Below are 18,290 nucleotides of genomic sequence, written 5' to 3' on the forward strand. Positions count from 1 at the left end.
TCCTGTAGTCATAACAGTCAGTCTCTGCCTTGGTCTGTCTTGTCCTGTAGTCATAACAGTCAGTCTCTGCCTTGGTCTGTCTTGTCCTGTAGTCATAACAGTCAGTCTCTGTCTTGGTCTGTCTTGTCCTGTAGTCATAACAGTCAGTCTCTGCCTTGGTCTGTCTTGTCCTGTAGTCATAACAGTCAGTCTCTGTCTTGGTCTGTCTTGTCCTGTAGTCATAACAGTCAGTCTCTGCCTTGGTCTGTCTTGTCCTGTAGTCATAACAGTCAGTCTCTGCCTTGGTCTGTCTTGTCCTGTAGTCATAACAGTCAGTCTCTGCCTTGGTCTGTCTTGTCCTGTAGTCATAACAGTCAGTCTCTGCCTTGGTCTGTCTTGTCCTGTAGTCATAACAGTCAGTCTCTGCCTTGGTCTGTCTTGTCCTGTAGTCATAACAGTCAGTCTCTGCCTTGGTCTGTCTTGTCCTGTAGTCATAACAGTCAGTCTCTGCCTTGGTCTGTCTTGTCCTGTAGTCATAACAGTCAGTCTCTGCCTTGGTCTGTCTTGTCCTGTAGTCATAACAGTCAGTCTCTGCCTTGGTCTGTCTTGTCCTGTAGTCATAACAGTCAGTCTCTGCCTTGGTCTGTCTTGTCCTGTAGTCATAACAGTCAGTCTCTGCCTTGGTCTGTCTTGTCCTGTAGTCATAACAGTCAGTCTCTGCCTTGGTCTGTCTTGTCCTGTAGTCATAACAGTCAGTCTCTGCCTTGGTCTGTCTTGTCCTGTAGTCATAACAGTCAGTCTCTGCCTTGGTCTGTCTTGTCCTGTAGTCATAACAGTCAGTCTCTGCCTTGGTCTGTCTTGTCCTGTAGTCATAACAGTCAGTCTCTGCCTTGGTCTGTCTTGTCCTGTAGTCCTAGCAGTCAGTCTCTGCCTTGGTCTGTCTTGTCCTGTAGTCCTAGCAGTCAGTCTCTGTCTTGGTCTGTCTTGTCCTGTAGTCCTAGCAGTCAGTCTCTGCCTTGGTCTGTCTTGTCCTGTAGTCCTAGCAGTCAGTCTCTGCCTTGGTCTGTCTGATGACCTGTCCCATGTGGCGCAGAGCATATGAAAGTGGAGTTACATTGTTCATTTAGGAAGAGGAAGAATGATGCCTAAGCTTCTGAAGATGTGTGTTGTCTTGTACTGCAGTTGTAGCAGTCACTTTGTCTCTGCCCTGGTGTGATGACATGGCTTGACCTGGATCCCATCATGATCAGAGCAGAACACTTCAGGTCACTCAGTGTGCTTTCGATTGTTATGTATACTATAGCCTGTAGCTGTTATCTGTCATCACTAGCTACTGCAGGCTACTGTAGCCTGTAGTAGCATGTAGTAGCCTGTAGTAGCCTGTAGTAGCATGTAGTAGTCTGTAGTAGCCTGTAGTAGCCTGTAGTAGTCTGTAGTAGTCTGTAGTAGCCTGTAGTAGCCTGTAGTAGTCTGTAGTAGCCTGTAGTAGCATGTAGTAGTATGTAGTAGTCTGTAGTAGCCTGTAGTAGTCTGTAGTAGCCTGTAGTAGTCTGTAGTCGTCTGTAGTAGCCTGTAGTAGCGTGTAGTAGTCTGTAGTAGTCTGTAGTAGTCTGTAGTAGCCTGTAGTAGCATGTAGTAGTCTGTAGTAACCTGTAGTAGTCTGTAGTAGCCTGTAGTAGCATGTAGTAGCCTGTAGTAGTCTGTAGTAGCATGTAGTAGTCTGTAGTAGCCTGTAGTAGCATGTAGTAGTCTGTAGTAACCTGTAGTAGTCTGTAGTAGCCTGTAGTAGCATGTAGTAGTCTGTAGTAGTCTGTAGTAGCCTGTAGTAGCCTGTAGTAGTCTGTAGTAGTCTGTAGTAGCATGTAGTAGCCTGTAGTAGCCTGTAGTAGCATGTAGTAGTATGTAGTAGTCTGTAGTAGCCTGTAGTAGTCTGTAGTCGTCTGTAGTAGCCTGTAGTAGTCTGTAGTAGCCTGTAGTAGTCTGTAGTAGCCTGTAGTAGCATGTAGTAGTCTGTAGTAACCTGTAGTAGTCTGTAGTAGCCTGTAGTAGCATGTAGTAGCCTGTAGTAGCCTGTAGTAGCCTGTAGTAGCCTGTAGTAGCATGTAGTAGTATGTAGTAGTCTGTAGTAGCCTGTAGTAGTCTGTAGTCGTCTGTAGTAGCCTGTAGTAGTCTGTAGTAACCTGTAGTAGTCTGTAGTAGCCTGTAGTAGCATGTAGTAGTCTGTAGTAGCCTGTAGTAGCCTGTAGTAGTCTGTAGTAGCCTGTAGTAGCATGTAGTAGTCTGTAGTAGTCTGTAGTAGCCTGTAGTAGCATGTAGTAGTCTGTAGTAGCCTGTAGTAACCTGTAGTAGTCTGTAGTAGCCTGTAGTAGTCTGTAGTAGCCTGTAGTAGCATGTAGTAGTCTGTAGTAACCTGTAGTAGTCTGTAGTAGCCTGTAGTAGCATGTAGTAGTCTGTAGTAGTCTGTAGTAGCCTGTAGTAGCATGTAGTAGTATGTAGTAGTCTGTAGTAGCCTGTAGTAGTCTGTAGTCGTCTGTAGTAGCCTGTAGTAGTCTGTAGTAGCCTGTAGTAGTCTGTAGTAGCCTGTAGTAGCATGTAGCCTGTAGTAGCCTGTAGTAGTCTGTAGTAGCCTGTAGTAGCATGTAGTAGTCTGTAGTAGCCTGTAGTAGCATGTAGTAGTCTGTAGTAGCCTGTAGTAGTCTGTAGTAGCCTGTAGTATAATGTAGTAGTCTGTAGTAACCTGTAGTAGTCTGTAGTAGCCTGTAGTAGCATGTAGTAGTCTGTAGTAGTCTGTAGTAGCCTGTAGTAGCATGTAGTAGTCTGTAGTAGCATGTAGTAGTCTGTAGTAGTCTGTAGTAGCCTGTAGTAGCATGTAGTAGTCTGTAGTCGTCTGTAGTAGCCTGTAGTAGCATGTAGTAGTCTGTAGTCGTCTGTAGTAGCCTGTAGTAGTCTGTAGTCGTCTGTAGTAGCCTGTAGTAGTCTGTAGTAGCCTGTAGTAGTCTGTAGTAGCCTGTAGTAGCATGTAGTAGTCTGTAGTAACCTTTAGTAGTCTGTAGTAGCCTGTAGTAGCATGTAGTAGTCTGTAGTAGCCTGTAGTAGCCTGTAGTAGTCTGTAGTAGCCTGTAGTAGTCTGTAGTAGCCTGTAGTAGCATGTAGTAGTCTGTAGTAACCTGTAGTAGTCTGTAGTAGCCTGTAGTAGTCTGTAGTAGTCTGTAGTAGCCTGTAGTAGCATGTAGTAGTCTGTAGTAGTCTGTAGTAGCCTGTAGTAGTCTGTAGTAACCTGTAGTAGTCTGTAGTAGCCTGTAGTAGCATGTAGTAGTCTGTAGTCGTCTGTAGTAACCTGTAGTAGTCTGTAGTAGTCTGTAGTAGCCTGTAGTAGTCTGTAGTAACCTGTAGTAGTCTGTAGTAGCCTGTAGTAGCATGTAGTAGTCTGTAGTCGTCTGTAGTAGCCTGTAGTAGCATGTAGTAGTCTGTAGTAACCTGTAGTAGTCTGTAGTAGTCTGTAGTAGCATGTAGTAGTCTGTAGTAGCCTGTAGTAGTCTGTAGTAGCCTGTAGTAGTCTGTAGTAGCCTGTAGTAGTCTGTAGTAGCCTGTAGTAGCATGTAGTAGTCTGTAGTAGCCTGTAGTAGTCTGTAGTAGCCTGTAGTAGTCTGTAGTAGCCTGTAGTAGTCTGTAGTAGCCTGTAGTAGCATGTAGTAGTCTGTAGTAGTATGTAGTAGTCTGTAGTAGCCTGTAGTAGTCTGTAGTAGCCTGTAGTAGTCTGTAGTAACCTGTAGTAGTCTGTAGTAACCTGTAGTAGTCTGTAGTAGTCTGCAGTAGTCTGTAGTAGCATGTAGTAGTCTGTAGGCCTGTCTCTTCTCTTTCCTCCCACCAAGTGGCTCCTCTAGGCTGCCTTCCAAATGCCACTCTATTCCCTTTATAGTGCAGTATTATCCCCCAGTGGCCATAGGGCTCTGGTCAAAAGTAACACACTCTATAGGGAATCGGGTGCCATTTGGGATGTTCTTCTAGAAGGGTGCTCCTTCGCATCTCAGGAGGAGAAGGGCTACCCCTTCTCCTCTCCTCCCCCAGCTGGTTCATCTAGTAGGGATACCCCCTCCTCTCCTCCTCCTCCTCCAGCTGGTTCATCTAGTAGGGATACCCCCTCCTCTCCTCCTCCTCCCCCAGCTGGTTCATCTAGTAGGGATACCCCTCCTCTCCTCCTCCTCCTCCAGCTGGTTCATCTAGTAGGGATACCCCCTCCTCTCCTCCTCCTCCTCCAGCTGGTTCATCTAGTAGGGTACCCCTCCTCTCCTCCTCCTCCCCCAGCTGGTTCATCTAGTAGAGGTACCCCCTCCTCTCCTCCTCCTCCCCCAGCTGGTTCATCTAGTAGGGGTACCCCTCCTCTCCTCCTCCTCCTCCCCCAGCTGGTTCATCTAGTAGGGATACCCCCTCCTCTCCTCCTCCTCCCCCAGCTGGTTCATCTAGTAGGGATACCCCCTCCTCTCCTCCTCCTCCTCCAGCTGGTTCATCTAGTAGGGATACCCCCTCCTCTCCTCCTCCTCCTCCAGCTGGTTCATCTAGTAGAGGTACCCCCTCCTCTCCTCCTCCTCCCCCCCAGCTGGTTCATCTAGTAGAGGTACCCCCTCCTCTCCTCCTCCTCCCCCAGCTGGTTCATCTAGTAGGGGTACCCCCTCCTCTCCTCCTCCTCCTCCCCCAGCTGGTTCATCTAGTAGGGATACCCCCTCCTCTCCTCCTCCTCCCCCAGCTGGTTCATCTAGTAGAGGTACCCCCTCATCTCCTCCTCCTCCCCAGCTGGTTCATCTAGTAGGGGTACACCCTCCTCTCCTCCTCCTCCTCCCCAGCTGGTTCATCTAGTAGGGGTACCCCCTCCTCTCCTCCTCCTCCCCCAGCTGGTTCATCTAGTAGGCTGGTTCATCTAGTAGGGGTACCCCCTCCTCTCCTCCTCCTCCTCCCCAGCTGGTTCATCTAGTAGGGTACCCCTCCTCTCCTCCTCCTCCCCCAGCTGGTTCATCTAGTAGAGGTACCCCCTCCTCTCCTCCTCCTCCCCCAGCTGGTTCATCTAGTAGGGTACCCCTCCTCTCCTCCTCCTCCCCCAGCTGGTTCATCTAGTAGGGGTACCCCTCCTCTCCCTCCTCCTCCTCCAGCTGGTTCATCTAGTAGGGTACCCCCTCCTCTCCTCCTCCTCCCCCAGCTGGTTCATCTAGTAGATACCCCCTCCTCTCCTCCTCCTCCTCCCCCAGCTGGTTCATCTAGTAGGGGTACCCCCTCCTCTCCTCCTCCTCCCCCAGCTGGTTCATCTAGTAGGGGTACCCCCTCCTCTCCTCCTCCTCCCCCAGCTGGTTCATCTAGTAGGGGTACCCCCTCCTCTCCTCCTCCTCCCCCAGCTGGTTCATCTAGTAGGGGTACTGCTTCTGTTTCTTCCCTGAGAAACAGGCCATCCAGGTACACAGCAGCATTGTAGCAGCGGCCCCAGCACCCGTACAGTAGTAGGCCCAGCCAATCTCACAGGAACCTAGAGAGAGAGAGAGAAATACATTTTGACAGTACAAATGTAAATATTCATGTTTGTGTGAGTATTGGGTTATGGCAGCAGAGTCTGTGGAGGTTGATATGTTTTTGGAGTGTAATTCCCAGTTTTAAGGGCCTATATCTCTATGTGCTAAATTACGGCATCTATGCTAAACGTACGCTAGCATCTTAGCATCTAGGCTAAAGGCATCCACATGCTTCCCAGTTGAAATAGTTTGGGGAAGTTTGTGCGTATATTATGACAACATTTTGTGAGGTTTTTGTTTGTTTTGTACTTCGGTGAAGTTTTTTTGGGGCTGTTTGGGCGTGCACACATCATTTTTTCTGGAGGCAAGCCGAAGTCTACGCCCCTTCGTCGGTGATTGGTCAACAGTAGCGATTCTTCAATAAAGTCTTTGTTGACATTCAATGAGAGATGACTTGTTTTCATGCAAAACATGTTATATAAAGTTGTGTGACTAAAATCACCTCTGCAAAAACGTCAAAAATTTAGGACAAAGAGAATTTATGACAAAGAGAATTTATGACAAAGAGTTATCTTAGATTCATTTAGTACAATTTTTTTGGCTACGGCATCTCAAAATGGACAAGCAGTACTAATGCTGCTTTATTCTCGCTTTTCAAGCAAAGGTCTTTTAAGGACACTCGTTCAGTTCACCTAGCTGAACTGAAGCATGCCGACGCCTTAAGCACACACTAGCATCTTAGCTCCTATGCTAAACGTACACTAGCATCTTAGCTTCTATGCTAAATGTAACCTAGCATCTTAGTTTCTATACGAAACGTACACTAGCATCTTAGCTTCTATGCTAAACGTACACTAGCATCTTAGCTTCTATGCTAAACGTACACTAGCATCTTAGCTTCTATGCTAAACGTACACTAGCATCTTAGCTTCTATGCTAAACGTACACTAGCATATTAGCTTCCAAATGTTTCCTTTGAGGAAACAGGTCTCGGACTACTTGGCATTTAAGCTTCTGACTTTTCCCTCCCTGTGTGTGAAATAGGGTCATTGTTGCAGACAGTCATTCACTAAACAGTGTTAAAACTGAAGTTATAACAGACATTATTATGCCTCCTTATAACAGACATTATTATGCCTCCTTATAACAGACATTATTATGCCTCCCGCTAACTAGCTAGCCGTTTCACATCCGACATTATGCCTCCCTATAACAGACATTATACCTCTCTATAACAGACATTATGCCTCTTTATAACAGACATTATACCTCTCTATAACAGACATTATACCTCTCTATAACAGACATTATGCCTCTCTATAACAGACATTATACCTCTCTATAACAGACATTATGCCTCTCTATAACAGACATTATGCCTCTCTATAACAGACATTATGCCTCTCTATAACAGACATTATACCTCTCTATAACAGACATTATGCCTCTCTATAACAGACATTATGCCTCTCTATAACAGACATTATGCCTCTCTATAACAGACATTATACCTCTCTATAACAGACATTATGCCTCTTTATAACAGACATTATGCCTCTTTATAACAGACATTATACCTCTCTATAACAGACATTATACCTCTCTATAACAGACATTATGCCTCTCTATAACAGACATTATGCCTCTCTATAACAGACATACCTCTCTATAACAGACATTATGCCTCTCTATAACAGACATTATACCTCTCTATAACAGACATTATGCCTCTCTATAACAGACATTATGCCTCTTTATAACAGACATTATACCTCTCTATAACAGACATTATACCTCTCTATAACAGACATTATACCTCTCTATAACAGACATTATGCCTCTCTATAACAGACATTATGCCTCTCTATAACAGACATTATACCTCTCTATAACAGACATTATACCTCTCTATAACAGACATTATGCCTCTCTATAACAGACATACCTCTCTATAACAGACATTATGCCTCTCTATAACAGACATTATGCCTCTCTATAACAGACATTATGCCTCTCTATAACAGACATTATGCCTCTCTATAACAGACATTATACCTCTCTATAACAGACATTATGCCTCTCTATAACAGACATTATGCCTCTCTATAACAGACATTATGCCTCTCTATAACAGACATTATGCCTCTCTATAACAGACATTATACCTCTCTATAACAGACATTATGCCTCTCTATAACAGACATTATACCTCTCTATAACAGACATTATACCTCTCTATAACAGACATTATGCCTCTCTATAACAGACATTATGCCTCTCTATAACAGACATTATACCTCTCTATAACAGACATTATGCCTCTCTATAACAGACATACCTCTCTATAACAGACATTATGCCTCTCTATAACAGACATTATGCCTCTCTATAACAGACATTATGCCTCTCTATAACAGACATACCTCTCTATAACAGACATTATCCTTTAATACTCCATAATGTTTCTTCTTGTCACGTTCGTCTTCTTCTGATGAGGAGTAAGAGAGATCGGACCAATTTGCAGCTTGATTTGAATACAACTTCTCTTAATGAAGGAAGAACACTGAACGAACTATACAAAAAACAACAAACCAAACGTGAAGCTATACAATAAGGGTGCTGACACAGGCAACTAAACATAGACAATCACCCACGAAATACTCATGGAATATGGCTGCCTAAATATGGTTCCCAATCAGAGACAACGATAAACAGCTGCCTCTAATTGAGAACCAATCTAGGCAACCATAGACATACAAAACACCTAGACTAGTTAACAACCCCATAAACATACAAAAACCCTAGATAGGACAAAAACACAACAAACCACCCCTTGTCACACCCTGACCTAACCAAAATAACAAAGATAACAAAGATAACTAAGGTCAGGGCGTGACACATCTGTAGGTGACTCCTTTAATACTCCATAATGTTTCATCTGTAGGTGTCTCCTTTAATACTCCATAATATTTCATCTGTAGGTGTCTCCTTTAATACTCCATAATGTTTCATCTGTAGGTGTCTCCTTTAATACTCCATAATGTTTCATCTGTAGGTGTCTCCTTTAATACTCCATAATGTTTCATCTGTAGGTGTCTCCTTTAATACTCCATAATGTTTCATCTGTAGGTGTCTCCTTTAATACTCCATAATGTTTCATCTGTAGGTGTCTCATTTAATACTCCATAATGTTTCATCTGTAGGTGTCTCCTTTAATACTCCATAATGTTTCATCTGTAGGTGTCTCCTTTAATATAATGTTTCATCTGTAGGTGTCTCCTTTAATATAATGTTTCATCTGTAGGTGTCTCCTTTAATACTCCATAATGTTTCATCTGTAGGTGTCTCCTTTAATACTCCATAATATTTAATCTGTAGGTGTCTCCTTTAATCCTCCATAATATTTCATCTGTAGGTGTCTCCTTTAATACTCCATAATGTTTCATCTGTAGGTGTCTCCTTTAATACTCCATAATGTTTCATCTGTAGGTGTCTCCTTTAATACTCCATAATGTTTCATCTGTAGGTGCCTCCTTTAATATAATGTTTCATTATGGAGTATTAAAGGCGGGTAGACCAAAATGTGATAAATATGCCATCTTTGATGAGTTATTTCTCAGTTATGATTTTAGATACAAATGTAAAATATATGTCAACAATCCTTCCTCCAAAACACCATTCTATGAATTACATGTTCTGAAAATGCCTAAATATATTTGTATTTATTTTGTCATGGTTTCATGAGGAATCCCGATAGACCTCATAGAAATAAAGGTTAAATAAAAAAATAAAGATACCCCATAGTTACCACAAACTTTATTGGACATTGATTACACTGTGATTATCATTATACCAAATGATTGTATAACAAAACAGTTGTTTAATAAACTCACTTTATAGGAACAACAAACCCCATTCTATTCTCTATCTCTAAATCTCCTTCATAGTTGCCTACTAATTCCTGTGGGGGTGATAAGGGCTGACTGTAGAGACATCACGACATCTGTGCTGAGACAAACTGTCTGTTTTCTTCTCCCAATGCATGCTGGGTAGTCCCAGGGGACACCTGACTGTGGCCAAAATGGCACCCCATTCCCTATACAGTGCCTATGTGGCTCTAGTCAAAAGTTGTATATAGGGAATAGGGTGCGATTTGGGGACCGAGAACTATCTGTCTCTATACGGAGAAGAATGATGCTCAGAAACACTCTCAGAATATAATGACCCTCTACACAACTACAGCTACAGAGTCATCTTCATATAACAAACATTTATGCAGACAGCAACAACACTGATAGAACAACTCACATGAATTCCTATCTTTAGGCTGTTTTGGTGTTAAAGGAGCTTCAATACCAATACCAATTCACAGTTTAAAGTCCTACCATTTTGGTTTGTTTATTATTTTTTGTGGGGAACATTTGATTGTCAAAATGTTTTGCTTGTTTTTTTTCTTCTCCCGGATGATTTTGACAGGGTTCAATGTACATGCAGTGCATTGTGGGAAAGTATTCAGACCCCTTTCATTTTTTGTTCCTTCACAATTTTTGTTACATTAGGAGTGAACTCTGTACAGTTCTATGTTGTAAACTCTGTACAGTTCTATGTTGTAAACTCTGTACAGATCTACATTGTGTATGGAGGAGTGAACTCTGTACGGATCTATGTTGTGGATGGAGGAGCTAAGTCTGTACAGTTCTATGTTGTAAACTCTGTACAGATCTATGTTGTAAACTCTGTATAGATCTACGTCGTGGATGGAGGAGTGAACTCTGTACAGATCTATGTTGTAAACTCTGTACAGATCTACATTGTGGATGGAGGAGTGAATTCTGTACAGTTCTATGTTGTAAACTCTGTACAGATCTATGTTGTAAACTCTGTACAGATCTATGTTGTAAACTCTGTACAGATCTACGTCGTGGATGGAGGAGTGAACTTTGTACAGATCTATGTTGTCAACTCTGTACAGATCTACGTCGTGGATGGAGGAGTGAATTCTGTACAGTTCTATGTTGTAAACTCTGTACAGATCTATGTTGTAAACTCTGTACAGATCTACGGTGTGGATGGAGGAGTGAACGAAACTCACCCAGTTCAAACTGGTCGGAGGTGTTGTTGCATGTCTGTCGGACCTCCTCACTGTCCCAGCCCAGCGGGTAGAGAGCACAGCCAGACCCTATCAGCAGACCTGGAAAGACAGAGAACACACAGAGAATTAGTCACTACAGTAAACTTTCAGGAGAAAACAGAAAACAGGTCAGTCAATTTAAGTACTGTAGAACTGTTGGGAACCCAACAGAGAGAGTACAGGCCAGGGTCAGTCACAGGAAGACGGATGCGAGCAAGCACTTTATCAAAGACCTTCTGATCATTCGACTAATTCAGGAGAAAATCCACCTAGAGAATAGACATACAGTGAAACCCAGGCTTCCACCCAGAGACCCAGCTACCCCCTCCTTTATCAGCAAGAGACCCAGCTACCCCCTCCTATATTAGCAAGAGACCCAGCTACCCCCTCCTATATCAGCTCGAGACCCAGCTACCCCCCCTATATCAGCTAGAGACCCAACTACCCACTCCTATATTAGCAAGAGACCCAGCTACCCCCTCCTATATTAGCAAGAGACCCAGCTACCCCCTCCTATATTAGCAAGAGACCCAGCTACCCCCTCCTATATCAGCTAGAGACCCAGCTACCCCCTCCTATATTAGCTAGAGACCCAGCTACCACCTCCTATATCAGCTAGAGACCCAGCTACCCCCTCCCATATTAGCAAGAGACCCAGCTACCCCATCCTATATCAGCTAGAGACCCAGCTACCTCCTCCTATATTAGCAAGAGACCCAGCTACCCCCTCCTATATTAGCTAGAGACCCAGCTACCTCCTCCTATATTAGCAAGAGACCCAGCTACCCCCTCCTATATTAGCTAGAGACCCAGCTACCCCCTCCTATATTAGCTAGAAACCCAGCTATCCCCTCCTATATTAGCTAGAGATCCAGCTACCCCCTCCTATATTAGCTAGAGGCCCAGCTACCCCCTCCTATATTAGCTAGAGACCCAGCTACCCATCCTATATTAGCTAGAGACCCAGCTACCCCCTCCTATATTAGCTAGAGACCCAGCTACCTCCTCCTATATTAGCTAGAGACCCAGCTACCCCCTCATATATTAGCTAGAGACCCAGCTACCCCTCCTATATTAGCTAGAGACCCAGCTACCCCCTCCTATATCAGCTAGAGACCCAGCTACCTCCTCCTATATTAGCAAGAGACCCAGCTACCCCCTCCTATATTAGCTAGAGACCAAGCTACCCCCTCCTATATCAGCTAGAGACCCAGCTACCTCCTCCTATATTAGCTAGAGACCCAGCTACCCCCTCCTATATTAGCTAGAGACATTTAACATTTACATTTAAGTCATTTAGCAGACGCTCTTATCCAGAGCGACTTACAAATTGGTGCATTCACCTTATGACATCCAGTGGAACAGTAGTGCATCTAAATCTTTTAAGGGGGGTGAGAGGATTACTTTATCCTATCCTAGGTATTCCTTAAAGAGGTGGGGTTTCAGGTGTCTCCGGAAGGTGGTGATTGACTCCGCTGTCCTGGCGTCGTGAGGGAGTTTGTTCCACCATTGGGGGGCCAGAGCAGCGAACAGTTTTGACTGGGCTGAGCGGGAACTGTACTTCCTCAGTGGTAGGGAGGCGAGCAGGCCAGAGGTGGATGAACGCAGTGCCCTTGTTTGGGTGTAGGGCCTGATCAGAGCCTGGAGGTACTGAGGTGCCGTTCCCCTCACAGCTCCATAGGCAAGCACCATGGTCTTGTAGCGGATGCGAGCTTCAACTGGAAGCCAGTGGAGAGAGCGGAGGAGCGGGGTGACGTGAGAGAACTTGGGAAGGTTGAACACCAGACGGGCTGCGGCATTCTGGATGAGTTGTAGGGGTTTAATGGCACAGGCAGGGAGCCCAGCCAACAGCGAGTTGCAGTAATCCAGACGGGAGATGACAAGTGCCTGGATTAGGACCTGCGCCGCTTCCTGTGTGAGGCAGGGTCGTACTCTGCGGATGTTGTAGAGCATGAACCTACAGGAACGGGCCACCGCCTTGATGTTAGTTGAGAACCACAGGGTGTTGTCCAGGATCACGCCAAGGTTCTTATAGCGCTCTGGGAGGAGGACACAATGGAGTTGTCAACCGTGATGGCGAGATCATGGAACGGGAAGTCCTTCCCCGGGAGGAAGAGCAGCTCCGTCTTGCCGAGGTTCAGCTTGAGGTGGTGATCCGTCATCCACACTGATATGTCTGCCAGACATGCAGAGATGCGATTCGCCACCTGGTCATCAGAAGGGGGAAAGGAGAAGATTAATTGTGTGTCGTCTGCATAGCAATGATAGGAGAGACCATGTGAGGTTATGACAGAGCCAAGTGACTTGGTGTATAGCGAGAATAGGAGAGGGCCTAGAACAGAGCCCTGGGGGACACCAGTGGTGAGAGCACGTGGTGTGGAGACGGATTCTCGCCACGCCACCTGGTAGGAGCGACCTGTCAGGTAGGACGCAATCCAAGCGTGGGCCGCGCCGGAGATGCCCAACTCAGAGAGGGTGGAGAGGAGGATCTGATGGTTCACAGTATCGAAGGCAGCCGATAGGTCTAGAAGGATGAGAGCAGAGGAGAGAGAGTTAGCTTTAGCAGTGCGGAGCGCCTCCGTGATACAGAGAAGAGCAGTCTCAGTTGAATGACTAGTCTTGAAACCTGACTGATATGGATCAAGAAGGTCATTCTGAGAGAGATAGCGGGAGAGCTGGCCAAGGAAGGCACGTTCAAGAGTTTTGGAGAGAAAAGAAAGAAGGGATACTGGTCTGTAGTTGTTGACATCGGAGGGATCGAGTGTAGGTTTTTCAGAAGGGTGCAACTCTCGCTCTCTTGAAAACGGAAGGGACGTAGCCAGCGGTCAGGGATGAGTTGATGAGCGAGGTGAGGTAAGGGAGAAGGTCTCCGGAAATGGTCTGGAGAAGAGAGGAGGGATAGGGTCAAGCGGGCAGGTTGTTGGGCGGCCGGCCGTCACAAGACGCGAGATTTCATCTGGAGAGAGAGGGGAGAAAGAGGTCAGAGCACAGGGTAGGGCAGTGTGAGCAGAACCAGCGGTGTCGTTTGACTTAGCAAACGAGGATCGGATGTCGTCGACCTTCTTTTCAAAATGGTTGACGAAGTCATCTGCAGAGAGGGAGGAGGGGGGGAGGGGGAGGAGGATTCAGGAGGGAGGAGAAGGTGGCAAAGAGCTTCCTAGGGTTAGAGGCAGATGCTTGGAATTTAGAGTGGTAGAAAGTGGCTTTAGCAGCAGAGAGAGAGGAGGAAAATGTAGAGAGGAGGGAGTGAAAGGATGCCAGGTCCGCAGGGAGGCGAGTTTTCCTCCATTTCCGCTCGGCTGCCCGGAGCCCAAGCTACCCCCTCCTATATCAGCTAGAGACCCAGCTACCCCCTCCTATATCAGCTAGAGACCCAGCTACCTCCTCCTATATTAGCTAGAGACCCAGCTACCCCCTCCTATATTAGTTAGAGACCAAGCTACCCCCTCCTATATCAGCTAGAGATCCAGCTACCCCCTCATATATTAGGAAGAGACCCAGCTACCCCCTCCTATATCAGCTAGAGACCCAGCTACCCCCTCCTATATTAGCAAGAGACCCAGCTACCCCCTCCTATATTAGCTAGAGACCCAGCTACCTCCTCCTATATTAGCTAGAGACCCAGCTACCGCCTCATATATTAGCTAGAGACCCAGCTACCCCCTCCTATATTAGCTAGAGACCCAGCTACCCCTCCTATATCAGCTAGAGACCCAGCTACCTCCTCCTATATTAGCAAGAGACCCAGCTACCCCCTCCTATATTAGCTAGAGACCAAGCTACCCCCTCCTATATCAGCTAGAGACCCAGCTACCCCTCCTATATTAGCTAGAGACCAAGCTACCCCTCCTATATCAGCTAGAGACCCAGCTACCCCTCCTATATCAGCTAGAACCCAGCTACCTCCTCCTATATTAGCTAGAGACCCAGCTACCCCTCCTATATTAGTTAGAGACCAAGCTACCCCCTCCTATATCAGCTAGAGATCCAGCTACCCCCTCATATATTAGGAAGAGACCCAGCTACCCCTCCTATATCAGCTAGAGATCCAGCTACCCCCTCCTATATTAGCTAGAAACCCAGCTACCCCCTCCTATATTAGCTAGAGGCCCAGCTACCCCCTCCTATATCAGCTAGAGATCCAGCTACCCCTCATATATTAGGAAGAGACCCAGCTACCCCTCCTATATTAGCTAGAGGCCCAGCTACCCCCTCCTATATTAGCTAGAGACCCAGCGACCCCCTCCTATATTAGGAAGAGAACCAGCTACCCCCTGCTATATTAGCTAGAGGCCCAGCTACCCCCTCCTATATTAGCTAGAGGCCACGGGCTTGAAATGCTGCATGCTGGATACCAGAGCCTGTCTCAGAGAATCACCCTGTAGGTTGCCTGGTGAATTGGGGTCTGCCATTACATTAGTTTATAATCCCCTTCAATTTGACTCTCTCCAAGCTATCGGTTTAGAAGTGCAGGATGGGGGAGTAGGGAGAGGAGAGGGAAGAGCGAGGGAACAAATCAAGGCAGCCTGATTACCACTGCTAGCCAGGGCTGCCTCATTACATCTAGCACAGATAACCACATGCTAACTAACACAGCTGGCCAAGACAGACAGACACACACACACACGCACACGCACACACACACACAGTTTACATATGAGAGAGAGAGAGAGAGAGAGAGAGAGAGAGAGAGAGAGACAGAGAGAGACAGAGAGAGACAGAGAGAGAGAGAGAGAGAGAGAGAGACACACAGAGAGACAGAGAGAATGAGAGAGAGAGATAATGAGAGAGATATCTACATACACATCTACATTTTTAATACCTCATACTGAATACAGATTGGCCTGAGGACTCTAACCGAATCGTTCCGCTGCTCTATGTTGGGCACATACTTCAGTCTGAGTCTGCCGTCGTTGAAGTTGTTTGGGGCGCGGTCAAAAAGCAGGGATGTTGTACAAAACATCGGTCATCAGAACACCCGTTGTTCCAAACTCCATTTTAGACCAGAATGACTTAAAGACCGGCATGATCCTATGTACTCAATCTTGACAGTAGAATAATTGTTTCTAAAAAAAACAATATCAATGCCACATAGGCCGTTATCAAAAGGATTTGTTGCATTTTAAAGGCATTCGCCATTTAAGAACGTCAGACAATTACAATAAACATGTGACGAACCAACACTTTCATTACAATAAACTAACACCATCAGACAGAACCTGTGGTCTGATAGAAGCTGTGGTCCATCCTATGGGACTGATAGAAGCTGTGGTCCATCCTATGGGACTGATAGAAACTGTGGTCCATCCTATGGGACTGATAGAAGCTGTGGTCCATCCTATGGGACTGATAGAAGCTGTGGTCCATCCTATGGGACTGATAGAAGCTGTGGTCCATCCTATGAGACTGATGGAAGCTGTGGTCCATCCTATGGGACTGATAGAACCTGTGGTCCATCCTATGGGACTGATAGACGCTGTGGTCCATCCTATGGGACTGATAGAAGCTGTGGTCCATCCTATGGGACTGATAGAAGCTGTGGTCCATCCTATGGGACTGATAGAAGCTGTGGTCCATCCTATGGGACTGATAGAAGCTGTGGTCCATCCTATGAGACTGATGGAAGCTGTGGTCCATCCTATGGGACTGATAGAACCTGTGGTCCATCCTATGAGACTGATAGACGCTGTGGTCCATCCTATGGGACTGATAGAACCTGTGGTCCATCCTATGGGACTGATAGACGCTGTGGTCCATCCTATGGGACTGATAGAAGCTGTGGTCCATCCTATGGGACTGATAGAAGCTGTGGTCCATCCTATGGGACTGATAGAAGCTGTGGTCCATCCTATGGGACTGATAGAAGCTGTGGTCCATCCTATGAGACTGATGGAAGCTGTGGTCCATCCTATGGGACTGATAGAACCTGTGGTCCATCCTATGGGACTGATAGACGATGTGGTCCATCCTATGGGACTGATAGAAGCTGTGGTCCATCCTATGGGACTGATAGACGCTGTGGTCCATCCTATGGGACTGATAGAAGCTGTGGTCCATCCTATGGGACTGATAGAATCTGTGGTCCATCCTATGAGACTGATGGAAGCTGTGGTCCATCCTATGGGACTGATAGAAGCTGTGGTCCATCCTATGAGACTGATAGAAGCTGTGGTCCATCCTATGGGACTGATATAAGCTGTGGTCCATCCTATGGGACTGATAGAAGCTGTGGTCCATCCTATGGGACTGATAGAAGCTGTGGTCCATCCTATGGGACTGATAGAAGCTGTGGTCCATCCTATGAGACTGATAGAAGCTGTGGTCCATCCTATGGGACTGATAGAAATTGTGGCCCATCCTATGGGACTGATAGACGCTGTGGTCCATCCTATGGGACTGATAGAAGCTGTGGTCCATCCTATGGGACTGATAGAAGCTGTGGCCCATCCTATGGGACTGATAGACGCTGTGGTCCATCCTATGGGACTGATAGAACCTGTGGTCCATCCTATGGGACTGATAGAAGCTGTGGTCCATCCTATGGGACTGATAGAAGCTGTGGTCCATCCTATGAGACTGATAGAAGCTGTGGTCCATCCTATGGGACTGATAGAAGCAGTGGTCCATCCTATGGGACTGATAGAAGCTGTGGTCCATCCTATGGGACTGATAGAAGCTGTGGTCCATCCTATGAGACTGATAGAAGCTGTGGTCCATCCTATGAGACTGATAGAAGCTGTGGCCCATCCTATGGGACTGATAGACGCTGTGGTCCATCCTATGGGACTGATAGAAGCTGTGGTCCATCCTATGGGACTGATAGAACCTGTGGTCCATCCTATGGGACTGATAGAAGCTGTGGTCCATCCTATGGGACTTATAGAACCTGTGGTCCATCCTATGGGACTGATAGAAGCTGTGGTCCATCCTATGAGACTGATAGAAGCTGTGGTCCATCCTATGGGACTGATAGAAGCTGTGGTCCATCCTATGGGACTGATAGAAGCTGTGGTCCATCCTATGGGACTGATAGAACATGTGGTCCATCCGATGGGACTGATAGACGATGTGGTCCATCCTATGGGACTGATAGAAGCTGTGGTCCATCCTATGGGACTGATAGACGCTGTGGTCCATCCTATGGGACTGATAGAAGCTGTGGTCCATCCTATGGGACTGATAGAATCTGTGGTCCATCCTATGAGACTGATGGAAGCTGTGGTCCATCCTATGGGACTGATAGAAGCTGTGGTCCATCCTATGAGACTGATAGAAGCTGTGGTCCATCCTATGGGACTGATATAAGCTGTGGTCCATCCTATGGGACTGATAGAAGCTGTGGTCCATCCTATGGGACTGATAGAATCTGTGGTCCATCCTATGAGACTGATGGAAGCTGTGGTCCATCCTATGGGACTGATAGAAGCTGTGGTCCGTCCTATGAGACTGATAGAAGCTGTGGTCCATCCTATGGGACTGATAGAAGCTGTGGTCCATCCTATGGGACTGATAGAAGCTGTGGTCCATCCTATGAGACTGATAGAAGCTGTGGTCCATCCTATGGGACTGATAGAAATTGTGGCCCATCCTATGGGACTGATAGACGCTGTGGTCCATCCTATGGGACTGATAGAAGCTGTGGTCCATCCTATGGGACTGATAGAAGCTGTGGCCCATCCTATGGG

The 18,290-nt window shown here is 46.3% G+C and overlaps 1 protein-coding gene across 1 annotated transcript in view; it reads right to left on the bottom strand.

Moving 5' to 3' along the window:
* Window positions 1-5,220: 5,220 nt before the first annotated feature.
* LOC115125309 (LHFPL tetraspan subfamily member 6 protein) overlaps window positions 5,221-18,290 on the bottom strand; it is a 183,181-nt gene continuing 170,111 nt past the window's right edge. The window contains exons 3-4 of the mRNA XM_065024169.1: window positions 10,567-10,665; window positions 5,221-5,491 (exon numbers count right to left, since the gene is read on the bottom strand). Of these exons, the coding sequence (XP_064880241.1) occupies window positions 5,373-5,491; window positions 10,567-10,665 (218 nt within the window). The 3' untranslated portion in view covers window positions 5,221-5,372. The remainder of the gene's footprint in view (window positions 5,492-10,566; window positions 10,666-18,290) is intronic.

Source organism: Oncorhynchus nerka, linkage group LG11 (genome assembly GCF_034236695.1).
Source record: "Oncorhynchus nerka isolate Pitt River linkage group LG11, Oner_Uvic_2.0, whole genome shotgun sequence".
Lineage (NCBI taxonomy): Eukaryota > Metazoa > Chordata > Actinopteri > Salmoniformes > Salmonidae > Oncorhynchus > Oncorhynchus nerka.